We start from the raw sequence: 13232 nt of genomic DNA on the forward strand, positions 1-13232 counted from the left end.
AGGATCAGACTCCTCTCAGCCCCCCAGGATGGGGTCCACGGCGCCCCGGACCCTCCTCCTGCTGCTCGCGGGGGCCCTGGCCCTGACCGAGACCCGGGCGGGTGAGTGCGGGTCGGGAGGGAGACGGGCTCTGCGGGGCAGGAGCGAGGGGAGCGCGGAGGGGACACAGGACCCCGGGGAGCCGCCTCTCCCAGACCTCACACCCCCTACACCTCGCCATCTCACCGACCCCGGCTTATTCAAGACCCTCCCCTCTCCTCACCGCCTCATCTCGCGGTCCCCACACTCCCTTAGTCTCCGCCCCAACCCAGCTCCGCACTCCTCGGTCCCAAGGGTCCCGCTCCGGGCGGGGTCGGCCCTGGTCTCAGCCCCTCTCTCCCCCAGGTTTCCACTCCATGAACTATTTCTACACCTCCGTGTCCAGGCCCGAACTCGGGGAGCCCCGCTACATCGCCGTGGGCTACGTGGACGACACGCAGTTCGTGCGCTTCGACGGCGACGCCGGGAACCCGAGAGAGGGACCCAGTGTGCCGTGGATGCAGCAGTTGGAGCCCGAATACTGGGAGCGGGAGACACAGATCGCCAAGAAAAACGCACAGTTTTACCGCGATGGCCTGAACACCCTGCGCGGCTACTACAACCAGAGCGAGGCCGGTGAGTGACCCGACCCTCCCCACGTGCGCCCAGGGCGCTCCGGGTCCCCTGGCCGAGGTCCCCCACCCCGAGACTGCGCGCCCCGCGGAGACCCTCGGCGGGAGGAGCCCGCGGGGCGCAACCTGGTTTCCTTTTCGGTTTTGGCCGAAATCCCCGCGGGTCGGTGAGGGCCGGGCGGAGCTGCGTGGCCAGGGCTGACCGCGGGCGGGACAGGCTCTCACACCATCCAGGAGATGTACGGCTGTGAGGTCGGGGCGGACGGGCGCCTCCTCCGCGGGTACAGCCTCGACGCCTATGATGGCAAGGACTACCTCCCCATGAATGAGGACCTGCGCTCCTGGACCGCTGCCGACATGGCGGCTCAGAACAGCAATAGCAAATTAGAGGCAGGGGGTGAAGCTGAGTGGCTGCACAAATACCTGAAGATGGGAAAGGACACTCTGCAGAGAGCAGGTGCGCGGGGCTGGGAGGGGCCGCCCTCACCCACCTCCCCCGGGGCTGGGGCAGCAAGGAGGGGAGGAAAGTGGGAGCCAGGCCAGCGTCCCCCTCTCCTGCTGGCTACAGCAGGGACGTCCACCTGGGTTTGGGGTTCAGAGCCAGAGATCCACTGTTCCCTCAGGAGAGGAGGGACCCGGGGAGGGGCACGGGTGGGGGAGGGGGAGAGGCACAGAAGATTCTGGAAAGGACCCTCTCAGTACCCTGCACTCCACCAAGATTTTGTGATCCTCACCCCTCCCAGGCCAGTCTTCAGTCTCAAGCCAGTGAACTGGGCAGTTTCATTCCAGGCTATCTTCCCCTCAGAGACCTGGGCCCTCCTACCCTAGCCAGATACCTGATTCTAGAACTTTCCAAACACTACATTTGTTGCATTGTCTTTATCCAGGCAGGGTCAGGGTTTTGACCTCCTCCACCACCCCATTTCCCCTGTCCACTCTCAGGAAGGTCACTGAGTGTAACTTTAGTGTCAGGGGAAGAACAAAAAAGGCCTGAATTGTCCACATCTTCCCTCAGACCCTCCCACAGCACATGTGACCCACCACCCAGTCTCTGACCAGAAGGCCACCCTGAGGTGCTGGGCCCTCGGCTTCTACCCCAAGGACATCACACTCACCTGGCAGCGAGATGGGGAGGACCTGACCCAGGACACAGAGCTGGTGGAGACCAGGCCTGCAGGGGATGGAACCTTCCAGAAGTGGGCAGCTGTGCTGGTGCCTTCTGGAGAGGAGCAGAGATACACGTGCTATGTGAAGCATAAGGGGCTGCCTGAGCCCCTCACCCTGAGATGGGGTAAGGAGGGAAGTGAGGGATGGAGTCTCCAGCAAGGGTGGGAATGAGACCAGGGGTCAGAGCCCCTTATTGTCCCTTCCCCTCTCAGAGTCTCCTCAGCCCACTGTGCCCATGTGGGGAGTCATCACTGGCCTGGTCCTCGTGGCAGCTGTGCTCATTGGAGCTGTGGTCACTGCTGTGATGATGAGGAGGATTCGCTCAGGTAGGGCAGGGTGAGGGCTGGGTCTGATCCTCCTGTCCCCTAAGAGGAAGATTCCCCTACCCCGTTCCTGGAAAGCAACATGCACACACACCTACATCCCCAGCTGGGCCCCAAGTGCTCACACTGGTTCTGGTGTGATGCCCAAGTGAAGGTGCACCATGAACACTCCACAGGGATGACACTGCTCATGAGAACCTGAGCTCCAGCAGCCCCAGGTCAGGGGGAGGTCCCAGAAGGACACACCTCCAGGAGAGGCACCTCCTGACCCTTTCCTGGATCTGCAGCCACAGTTCTAGAAACTTGTCTGAGATGAGCCAGTACTCTGGCCCAGCCTCTCACTGGATGTTTTCTCTCACAGGTGGGAAAGGAGGGAGCTACACTAAGGCTGCAGGTAAGCACTGGGGTGTGTTTGGGTGTGGGGGAGTCCCCAAAGCCCTTGCCCTAGTCAGGTGCCCCTGGAGGTGCTGCCACACCCACTCCATAGCTCCTCCCTCAGCCACACCCCCGGGGCTCTCACCAAGTCCTGATTGGTTCTCCCAGGTGGGGACAGTGCCCAGGGCTCCAACTCCTTCTGAAAGTTTGAAAGGTGAGACCTGGAGGGCCTGGAGGGGAGAGGGACCTGGGTGAGGGGACTCACAGAGGGGCTGGGGGATTCCTTGAATCTGGACATTTTCACAGTGTGCTGTGCTGTTCCTGTCCCCAAAAGCAATGACCTCAAATTTTCACCTTGTGTCTGTAGTGTGAGACAACCACCTTGTTGGGACAGACCTGCTGAAGTCCCCATCTTGGTTTTCTTCAAAAAGCCCTGCCCTCTCTTCCCTTCCTGCCAAGGCAGCTGAGTGTGTTCCTGTGGGCACAGTATGAGGAGGGATCCTGGCCCTCCCAGCCCAGCACGGGCACCTCTGTCCCTGTCTCAAGTGGATCATCTGCTGCAACTTCATCCTTCCCTGTGCAATTCATTTATTCCAATTCCAATCACGGGGTGTTGGTGAGAAAATTAAAAGAGGAAATTACAAAAATTTGACGGGGGAGGAGGTAGTTTAGGGAGAGGTGTGCAGAATTCCAGTGCCTATAAAACTGTGTCACACAATGCAATGTAATCAATAAAAAAAAAATAATAAAATTTGACAGAGAGAAATAAACAAAAGCACCAAGAACCTTCCAGAACTTGTGTTTCCTCTGTTGAGTCTGTTGCAGGTGGGGACGGGAGAGGGTGGGAAGTCCTGGGTGAGGATGAGGCTGTGCCCAGGCAGTGCTCCATCCATCATGCTTTCTCTTGGTCACTGCTGACCCGGTTCAGCTGCCCCAGTGTCCTGGTCTCTCTGGTAGGGCATGCCCACCAACACCTGCCATCACAGGACTCAGCCGTGGCTAGGCTGCCCTGTCTCATGGCCCAAGGCAATGGAGGCTGCATGGGGCCATGGCTGCCAAATCTAGGGCTTAAGTTCATCCCTCAGCTCCATCTTCCTGTGTTCACGTTGTTCCTTAGTGTCATTGGCTGATTGTATCTGCTCTTCCTGTGTGTGAGCTCTGGTGGCCTTCACTTCTGTGTGTGCAGGAGGCAGTGTAGGAGGGAGGCAGGAGGGCAGGGGACACTTGTGAGAAAGCACAGGCCATGGGGACACCACAGGAGGGGACTTGCTCTGCAGCAGCCACAAGCAGCCTCTGTCTCAGGCTCCACTGATGAACCACGGGGTCTAGAAGGGGCAGGTGCTACATGCTCATCACTCAGCTGACTTTGCTGTGGGTCAGACCCAGTGCTGGGCAAGGTGGTCCAGGGTGGGTGTCAGGGCCAGAGCAGCTGGCTGTCTCATCATCATGGTCAGTGTGCACTGTCCCGAGGTGGTGACCCTGAGTAAGGTTGGAAGGACACAATGAGTCATCTGCAAAGAAGTTGTGGGGCAGAAGACGGCCAGTGCAAATGCCCTGGGCAGGAGCAAGTCTGCACACAGAGCAGGGAGCCATCAGGAAGGCTGGGTCGGGACACCGCCATCCAGCAGGCTTCATGCACACTGAGACTGGGCCCTGGCGCTGAGTGAGATGTTAGCCATGAGGCAGCTCTGAGCAGAGGAAGGACATGTGCACATTCTGTCCAGGGACCACCCTGGCTGCTGCGTGAGGACGGGGCTGAGAGACTGCGAGACTGGATACATAGATCTAGGGGATCTTGTGAAGCCCAGACAGGGATGCCAGTCACTGTGGTGGGTGTGGGCATGGGCAGAGTGGGAGATGAGGTTCTGGATCCTTCTGCAGCTAGATGCAGAGCACTTCCTGTGGGCTGCATCCAGGGGAAGAGGAGGAGGTGAGGAGGACACCCAGGGCTTCAGGCCGAGCCAGTGTGGGGATGGCATCACTGTAGGAGAAGGGCAACCTGGGAGGGTGGATTCCATAGGGACCACCCAGGCATTCAGTGCAGAAACCAGGATGTTGGTGAGAAGTGAGTGACACTGCAGGGCTGGCAGTGACCACAAGTCAGATGACGAAGGGAAATGTCTGTGTGGGAGACTCACTGAGGACTCTGCTCCACATGAACCACATTTGCATTCAGGAGCAGAGATGGAGCACCCAGGGAGTGAGTGAGAATGATGAGAGAGGGTGCAAGAAGGAGCACTGGGTCTGCAGGGCTAAGTCGAGGGTGTGAGAGAGGGGGTAAAACCACAGCCCCACTACCTGCAGGGCTAGCTAGGGTCACTGATAGAATGAGGGTCCACAGACATGCTGAGGGCATCCTGTGAGCACTGGGAGGGCTGGGACAGTCTGGAGCGACCAGGGGGTCTGCAAGTGGCTCAAGTGGGTGCTGATGGCTCCACCTCCAGAGCACACTCAGGCAGCAGGAGGGAAGACAAGGACTCCCACCTGAACCTCAGCCTCCCCTGAAGGATGGTCACATGAGCACACCTGGACCCTGGACACCACACAGTGAGGGTCTGCTCTGGCAGAGACCTGGGTGCAGGCAGCCTAGTTTACAGCAGTGTCACTTATGATGTTCCAGGCTTACAAAGTGGGAAACACATATACCTGGTTCTGAGCAACACCTTCCCCTGACCTCTGATCTTCTCTATGCTGCTGTGCTGGGCAATGATGCCTGGCAGGGAAGGGAGTCCCAAGTCCAGGCCTCACCCTTCACCAGACACCTTCCTGTTTAGCTGGGATTTCAGGGAGGAGGGGCAGTCACTGCAACCTCAGCTTGTGATGTTTCAGCTCCCAGTGTTCACATGCCAGACAGGGCACAGCCAAGGTCAAAGCGTCTGTGTTCTCTGAGAGCCCCAAGATCAACATTGCTGTCACCCACATTGGGAACCCCTGGGCCTGTGAACAAAGAGCACTACAAGATAGGGGAGGCATAAAAAATTGTTTTTATTTATTTGAAGATTTTCTTTTCATCTTTTTGAAAAGGAGAGTGTTCTCCCATCCTCTGGCTCTCTCCCCAAATGTCCACACAGCTGGGGGCGGGGCAAGCCAAAGCCCAGAGGCCAGAACTCAGTCCAAGTGTCCTCATGCATCATCTGCTGCCTCCCAGGGCATGCACCTGGTGGACACTGGGCCAGAAGTGGAGCCAGGACTCCAACAGAGCACTGAGATGGGACCAGGTGTCCCAAGCTGCGTCTCCAACTCTGTGTCCAGGTGGTCAGTGACAACAGAAGAGACAGGATGTTGGAGACACACTGTGCACTCTCTCCTGGTGGGGCAGCCCAGGAGGAAGGTTCAGGAAGAGGCCACAGCTGAACACATGGAACCTCTCTGGATCCTGCTGCCTCACACGGTGCCCCACATGGATTCTCCCTCCTTGGAGCCCACAATGAAATCTAGGAGTTTCTCATTTGCCCCTCACCTGGCTGTGTGACACTGTAGCTGATTCAATGAAGAGAAAATACAGAGACCCTGGTTGAGGCTGCACAGGCAGGAGCAGAATCCATGGCCTCACCCTGGGTGATCCCAGCTGGGAACTACAGCCCTGCTGCTGGGCACAGAGGGCACAGCTCACACCCCTGATTCTGATGCTGGACCCGGGCCTGCACCAGGACTGCTATCCCTGGGACCCTGATTTTTACATTAGAGATGTCCCTGACAGCCTGGGGGGTCCTGATGTTGCAGCTCTGAGGTGAGATAGAAATGCTTCTGTAATCCTCACCTTGCATCTGCTGGGATCCCATAGGAGCTCTGGTTCATGTCTGGCTGCTCCACTTTCCATCCAATTTCCTGCTTGTGTCCTGGAATGGCACGAGAGGATGGCCCAAAGAATTGGAACCCTGCACCCATCTGGTAGACCTGAAAGAACCTGCCTCCTGGCTTTGGATTGTCTCAGCACTGGCCGTTACAGCCACTTGGGGAGTGAGCCAGCAGATGGAAGATCTTTCTCTCTGTATCTCCTTCTCTCTGCAAATCTGCCTTTCCAATAAAAAAAATTTTTTAAATGACTACATCAATGAATGAATAAGAAGAGACAAAACAATGGAAAAAAGTATTCCAATATCCAGGCTTAGAAGGGTTAATATGATTAAATCATCCATGGTGCTCCAAGCAACTTACATATTCAATTTGATCCCAATAAATTTATCGACGACTTTGTCCACAAAGAAACAAGCTCAAACAAAACTCCAGATTAGCAGATGAGAAATAAGAGGCAGAGCCACGTAAGTGAAAGCGAAACCAAGAGGAGTGTGAAATATTAACAAAACACAAACTGGCTTGAGAAAAATAAGATAGTCAAATATTTAGTCAGGCTAACTAACAAACAGTGTTATCAGAACTCTGATGAGCAAAATTACAAATTAGGGCCCAGGAGCGAGGTGGCCTAGCGGCTAAAGTCCTCGCCTTGAACGTGCTGGGATCCCATATGGGTACCGGTTCTACTCTCAGGGGCCGGCTTCCCATTCAGCTCCTTGCTTGTGGCCTGGAAAAGCAGTCAAGAACAGCCCAAAGCCTTGGGACCCTGAACCCACATGGGAGACCCGGAGGAGGTTCCTGGTTCCTGGCTTCGAATCGGCACAGCACCAGCTGTTGCGGTCACTTGGAGAACAAATCATCGGACACAGGATCTTTCTCTCTGTCTCTCCTCCTCGCTGTATATCTGACTTTGTAATAAAACATAATTAAATATTATTATTATTATTACCCTCCTCCAAAGCAGGGTCCCAAGACCTTGGGCCATCCTCTACTGCCTTCCCAGGCCACAATCAGGGAGCTGGATGGGAAGTGGAGCTGCCAGGTTTAGAACCGGTGCCGATATGGGATCCGGCTCATACAAGGTGAGAATTTTGGCCGCTAGGCCACTGCTCCAGGCCCAAAAACAAATCTTGAAACAAAGAAAACCAGAAGAGCCTGGTGCTGTACCCTAGCGGCTAATGTCAGAAATCCCACACCCACTGGTTCACTCCCCAGATGGTCACTGAGCCAGGGCTGGGCCAGGCCAAAGCAGGATCCACCAGCTTCCTCCTTCTCCCCGATGGCTGCAGGGTCCCAGCAGTCAGGCCAGCTTCTGCTGCTCTTCCAGGCACAAGGGCAGGGAGCTGACTGAGAAGTGGAGCACACAGGACTCTGTTCAACAGCCACATGGGACACTGGCATTGCTGGCAGCAGCTTTCCATGTTACACCACAATGCCAGCCTCTCATAAGAAAGCTTCAGAAATAATTAACTCCTTTAACTTCAATACTTTTAAGTTTGATGCAAATAAAAACAAAGCCTCCAAGCACATGAAGACTTATGGCTGATGACAGCTGAGTACTGTGAGTGATATTTGAAGGTCAGTCAAACTTGGGGTCTCAAAGCATCTAACACTCCTGCAGCAATGTGAGAGAGGCAACAACACTGAGTAATATAGGACAACACACACCAGCAGGTGCACCTTGCACGGTGTCTGAACAAACTCTCTTCCCACCTCCTTCCTGATTTGCAAGGACCCAGGGGGGACCCCAAAGGGCCTCTCATCCTCTCCTGCTCCCAGGCAGGCCCTGGTCCACTCCTCTTGCAGGCTCAGCTCCTAGCCCAGCTCAGGGTGTATCATCACAGGAGTTCTGGAGCTCTTTGCCTCCTTTGCCTGGCCTGCAGAGAGGGGCGGGGGGGGGTCTGTTGCGAAGGAGCAGCCAGGAGAAAGCAGGACCAGCAGGAAAGTACAGAAACCCCTCACACCCACACAGGCTAACCCAGAGGTGGCAGCTGCTGGGTTGCAGCCTGCCTGTCTATGTCATTCATTCCTCACTCACTCATTCCCACCTCCCTGTCAGGGCCCCTCCCAGGAGCACTGACCCTGCTCTTCAGCACCAGAATCCCAGGCCCCTCCCCATTCCATAGCTCACCTTATCTCTGTCCCTACACTGGACCCCTCTCAGAGTAGGCATTCCTGCAGCCCCTGCCCTGAGCCACAACCAGATGTCTCAGACAAAAGGACTAGCCCCTCCTGCTCTGTAGGAGGACCCTGTAACCCTTGTCCCTGGGGCCTGCACAGACTTCTGTGTCACCATGGAAATGGAGCCCGGCCTCTGCCCCGCCTTCACACCTGCCCTCCCAGACTCAACAGTGAGATGCCTACCAACACAAACATTTCCCCACCATACACAGGGATACACACATCACGGATAATCCACATGGCACAGCTGTACTCACTCACGATTGCGAATTCTTTATTCTACACTGTACATGGAGAAATGCAATTCCTTCCATTTTGTTGCCTTGATTTCTATATTTTGGTTGTATAAATGATGCCCTCATAATAAGAGGAATTCTAACACACTGTATCACAAGGCTGGCATCTTTTTTGTTTGTTTGTTTTTTAAGATTTTTTTATAAACATTTATTTTATTTTGAAAGGCAGACTTGCGGTCAGAAAAGGACAGATAGAGAGATTCTTCAACTCGCTCATTCACTCAACAAATGGACACAATGACCAGAGCTGAGCTGGTCGGAAGCCAGGTGCCAGGAGCTTCATCAGGGTCTCCCATGTGGATGCTGGGTTCAAGGACTTGGGCCATCATCTGCTGCTTTCCCAGGCCACAAGCAGGGAGCTTGGTTGGAAGTGGAGTAGCCAGAATACAAACTGGCACCCATATGGGATCCTATCATTGCAGCAACAACTTTACTCAATGTGCCACAATGCTGTTCCCACTGTTTTTCCAGTTAGGAGATAAGGAAATGGAAGGGCTCAGGATATTGTTGATGAGACCACAGCATGGGGGGCATCAGGTCCCTCTGTGCAGATCATAGGCTGCCTCAAGTGGAACCAGGGGACACAGTAGACAGCATGGCCTGCCAGCTTGGATTTCTCTTGGCATGGTCTCGTGGCGCCACCTGCTGGTCATCTGGAACAGTGGCTCACAGACTACAGGACAGAGCACCAATGTTTCCAGGGAGGCATTTTATCCCCTCAGGACCTCCCCCGCCTCAGCTACTCAAAACTCACATGCAGCCCTTGAGGGGAGGACGCTGACCCCCTACAAGCACTTGTATCACCCACTTTGTCAGCCCTGGGTACTCTCATGCAACACTGTCCACATGGAACCCTGCCATTACTGTCATCACAGAGCAAAGGAGCTGAGGGCTGCAGGGTGGAGGACAAGACCCAATAGCAACCCCCACATGTCCACAGGGCCTTGAACATGTAATCCCAGCCCACAGAGGGTCACACTCACTCCTTCTGCTGGGGCTCCTCCAATAGGCCACGCCCTCTCCCTGCTGCCCTGTCCAAGCTGCACTCAGCCTCCTCTCCCTCTGCAGTCCTGAGTCAGCCCCTCTCACCCACAGAGCCCAGCAGGAGGCTGGGGTACCACAGGCCCAGAGCAGCAACCCTGGGCTGCCTGAGCTGGCCCTGCCCTGCCCGGGACACCCCAGGCCAAGGAGGCTGCCAAGCTCCACCCTGCCAGCTTTCAAGCTGTGCTGTGTCCACCTGCCCCTGCAGACAGGTGCACCCACAGGCTGCTGCAGGCCTGGGACAGTACGGCCATCCTGCCCTGTCCTAGCACAGACCCACCCAGCCCACAACCTTCAGTGGATCCTCTTTCCCATGGAGACTGGGGGATTCTGCCAGCCCTCCATGCCCTCAGCTGGTCTCTGCCATGGCCACCCTCAGCACAGACACCCTCCTGGTCAGGGATCTCCACACTGAGTTCCTGATCCATTTCTTCTGCTCCAGCCCTGGAGATGGAGGACACCCTAGAGGACCTCTCCTTTAAGAGAGGGCCTTGTAAAGGCCACCAGCACTAGAGGAAGAATCCTGAGCAATCCCTCCCTCACTGCACACTTCTTCACAGGGAACCAGAAATGACACGTCCTCCATGGGAGAGTCCAAGGAGAGGACAGGAGCCACCTCACAGCTGCCCTGACCTCCTCAGGGTGTCAACTTGACAGGGTCTCCTGGCTGTGACACAGGACCATGTCCTCCTGTGGTACTCAGGCCATAGGGACTGCCTGATCATGGCACACCCTGCACAAGTGGCGACTCAACACTGTGGGATTTGCATAGCAGCGCTGCGAGCCAATTCTGCCCGCACTGCCCACATTGATAGGAGAGGAATCGCTGGAGTTGCGGTGGGAATCCCTGAAGGCCCTGGTCTCTCAGACAACGTTTCCTGCAGGGAGCGCCCGCCTGCCCCGCCCATGGTGACTCCTCCCTTTACCTATTCCCTCTGAGAAGTTTCACCTGTCCACTCCCCAGGACCCCATCCTCACCCCAGCCCAGACAAACCCAAGAGAAAAATTCAGCGCTCTGCCAGAATAGGCAGCTCCACAGGGCTGGCAGCTCCAGTGGCCCTAGTGACAGGAAGGAAGGCAAGGGTGCAGGTAGAGCAGGACCCCAAGGTGGAAGGCAGGGGCTGCAGAGGCCAGGGCATCCACAGCCAGAGAGCCTGGGGAATTCGGGCAGGAAGGAGAGAGGAGGTGAAGAGGTGAGGGTTGCTCCCCTGGGGAAGGATCACCCTGGATCCAGTGGGGGAAGGGAGGGTGTAGCCCCAGAGGAATTTAGAATGAGAACGATGCAAGGGGATAAAGAGGGGGCAAAGCCCTCAAAGGGTCAATATATTTGTAGACCAATGATTGTGGGGAACCTGGATACACACAGGCCAGGAGTAAATAGAGGAAATGAAGTGGAACCCTTAACTTAAAGCATAGACAAAAACCAATCAAAAGGCCCTGGAAGAAGCTCCTGGCTCCTGGTTTCAGCTGGATTCCACCCTGGCCCTTGCAGCCACTTGGAGAGTGAACCAGTTGATAGATGATTCCTCTCTCTCTTCCCTCCACCTTTCTCCCCCTCTGAATCTCAAATAAATATATAACTATTTAAAAGAAAACATTCAGGCCAAATGTTGTGTGCAGATTTTAAGAATTCATTTGTGACCCAGCACAATGGCTCAATGGTTAAATTCTCACGTTCCAAACACTGGGATCCCATATTGGTGCCAGTTCATGTCTCAGCTGCTCCACTTTCTTCCCTGCTCCCTGCTTATAGCCTGGGAAAGCAATAGAGGATGACCCAAAGCCTTAAGATCCTGTATCCTTATGGGAGACCCAAAAGAAGCTCCTGGACCCTGGCTTCTGATCAGCTCTGGCTGTTACATCCATTTGGAGAGTGAACCAGCCGATGGAAGATTTTTCTCTCTGTCTCTCCTCTACAAATCAGATCTGCCTTTCAAATAAAAATAAATAAACCTTTTTAAAAATTCGTTTGATTCACTCACAACAGAATGACTGGGCCAGGCTCAGGCTCTGCTCTGCACCATGGGAGGTACAGTGATGGTTCACGTCTCTGAGTCCCTGCCACCTTGTGGGAGATGGAGATGCCATTGCCTGGCATTCACCTGACATGGCAGCTTCAAGTGCTGTTGGTGTCTGAAGACTGCACCTACAGATGGAAGCTCTGCATCTGTTTTTCATTTTTTATTTTTCCCTGTCTCCTGTCTTTCAAATATTAAACTTGAGGAAGAAAATTATTTTTAAAAATAAAAAAGTATGTGCACAGAGCACATCCACAGTGAGTGATGGTAACCCATGGAATGGAGAAAATAAAACTCCTGTGAGCCAGACAGCAGAAAAACACTGGCAGCAAGCTTGGGGTTTGCAAGAGTAGAAGGAACATGAGGAAAAGACCCAGACTCCCCTGGATGCTGACTCTGTCAATCACACACACACCTGCCCAGGCCTCAGGGTAGCTGGTATCCGTAAGAACAGAAGAAAGCCTCCTGGTGTCCACATCCAACTTCACAAAGACCCACACATGCCCACTGTACTCATCCCACAGCCAAGGACAGTGGCCAATAGCCTGAATACCTCCTGCTCCATCCTGACCCATGGCCCACCCCAGGGGGACAGGAAGCTGAGGCCTGTTGGGCTTTCCCCAGAAGCAGCAACTAAGGGAGAAATCAGAGAGCACACTCACGGCCTCTGCACACAGCACACAGGGCTTGGGCTCCAAAAGGCCACCCTGCCTGCTCTGAGGGTCACCTGACAGGTATACAGGTGCGGGAGGAAGCTTTCCTGGCCCCCACTGAGCCTTCATGACTAGCCTATTGCTCACAATTGCCTCCTTCCAGCAGTGTCTGGCTTTGATCCCTACATCCCAGCAGGTTCTTCTGACCCAGGTGCATTTACCCGGCACCCTCCACTGAACAATGCAGCCTCTCTCCTCCTCCTCCTGTCCTGAGGGATGAAGCATCTGGTCCCTCCTGGTCTCTGTGGGAAAGCCACGTTTTGCTGGAGGGGCCGCTGCACAGGCTGCTCCCTCTGCTGGGACTGTGCTGCCCCTGATGCCCCAGGGACAGTTCCCACCTGGGAGTCTCTGCTCACCCCTCAGTCTAAGGAAAATTGAAGCTCTGCCTTCAGTCCCTATTCCCCCTCAGACTCCTGTTGCACTTCTCTTTTCTGTAGACTGATCACTGCCCACAGCAGTGTGAAATGCACCTGCTCCTCTCTTCCCTTTATTACTCTTTTCCAATTCAAGTGCAAGGTCAAAGAACAGGCACACCTGTTGTTTGCCAAGCATTCAGAAGTGGACCTGTATGTAGAGGACACCCAGTGAGAGTCTGGCGAATGAGTGAATTCCCACAGAGCATACACAGGCTGCTATTGACATTTGAGGGGGTTTTAACCAATTACAAATATGA

At 54.9% G+C, this 13232-nt stretch overlaps 1 protein-coding gene and 1 long non-coding RNA gene across 2 annotated transcripts in view; one reads left to right on the plus strand and one right to left on the minus strand.

Annotated features, from left to right (window-relative positions):
- Nucleotides 1-13232, plus strand: part of LOC121167129 (patr class I histocompatibility antigen, B-2 alpha chain-like) — a 27158-nt gene continuing 13926 nt past the window's right edge. Inside the window, exons 1-6 of the mRNA XM_040996514.1 lie at nucleotides 1-101; nucleotides 385-654; nucleotides 868-1107; nucleotides 1666-1941; nucleotides 2030-2143; nucleotides 2502-2534. Of these exons, the coding sequence (XP_040852448.1) occupies nucleotides 29-101; nucleotides 385-654; nucleotides 868-1107; nucleotides 1666-1941; nucleotides 2030-2143; nucleotides 2502-2534 (1006 nt within the window). The 5' untranslated portion in view covers nucleotides 1-28. The remainder of the gene's footprint in view (nucleotides 102-384; nucleotides 655-867; nucleotides 1108-1665; nucleotides 1942-2029; nucleotides 2144-2501; nucleotides 2535-13232) is intronic.
- On the minus strand, nucleotides 301-11060 carry LOC121167193. Its single transcript, XR_005885566.1, has 4 exons — nucleotides 10866-11060; nucleotides 5583-5586; nucleotides 2229-2234; nucleotides 301-311 (listed from the first exon to the last, which is right to left on the minus strand). It is a non-coding gene; the product is annotated as an uncharacterized LOC121167193 (long non-coding RNA).

This window comes from Ochotona curzoniae, unplaced genomic scaffold (genome assembly GCF_017591425.1).
Source record: "Ochotona curzoniae isolate NIBS_2020 unplaced genomic scaffold, NIBS_Ocur_1.0 contig_1221, whole genome shotgun sequence".
NCBI lineage: Eukaryota > Metazoa > Chordata > Mammalia > Lagomorpha > Ochotonidae > Ochotona > Ochotona curzoniae.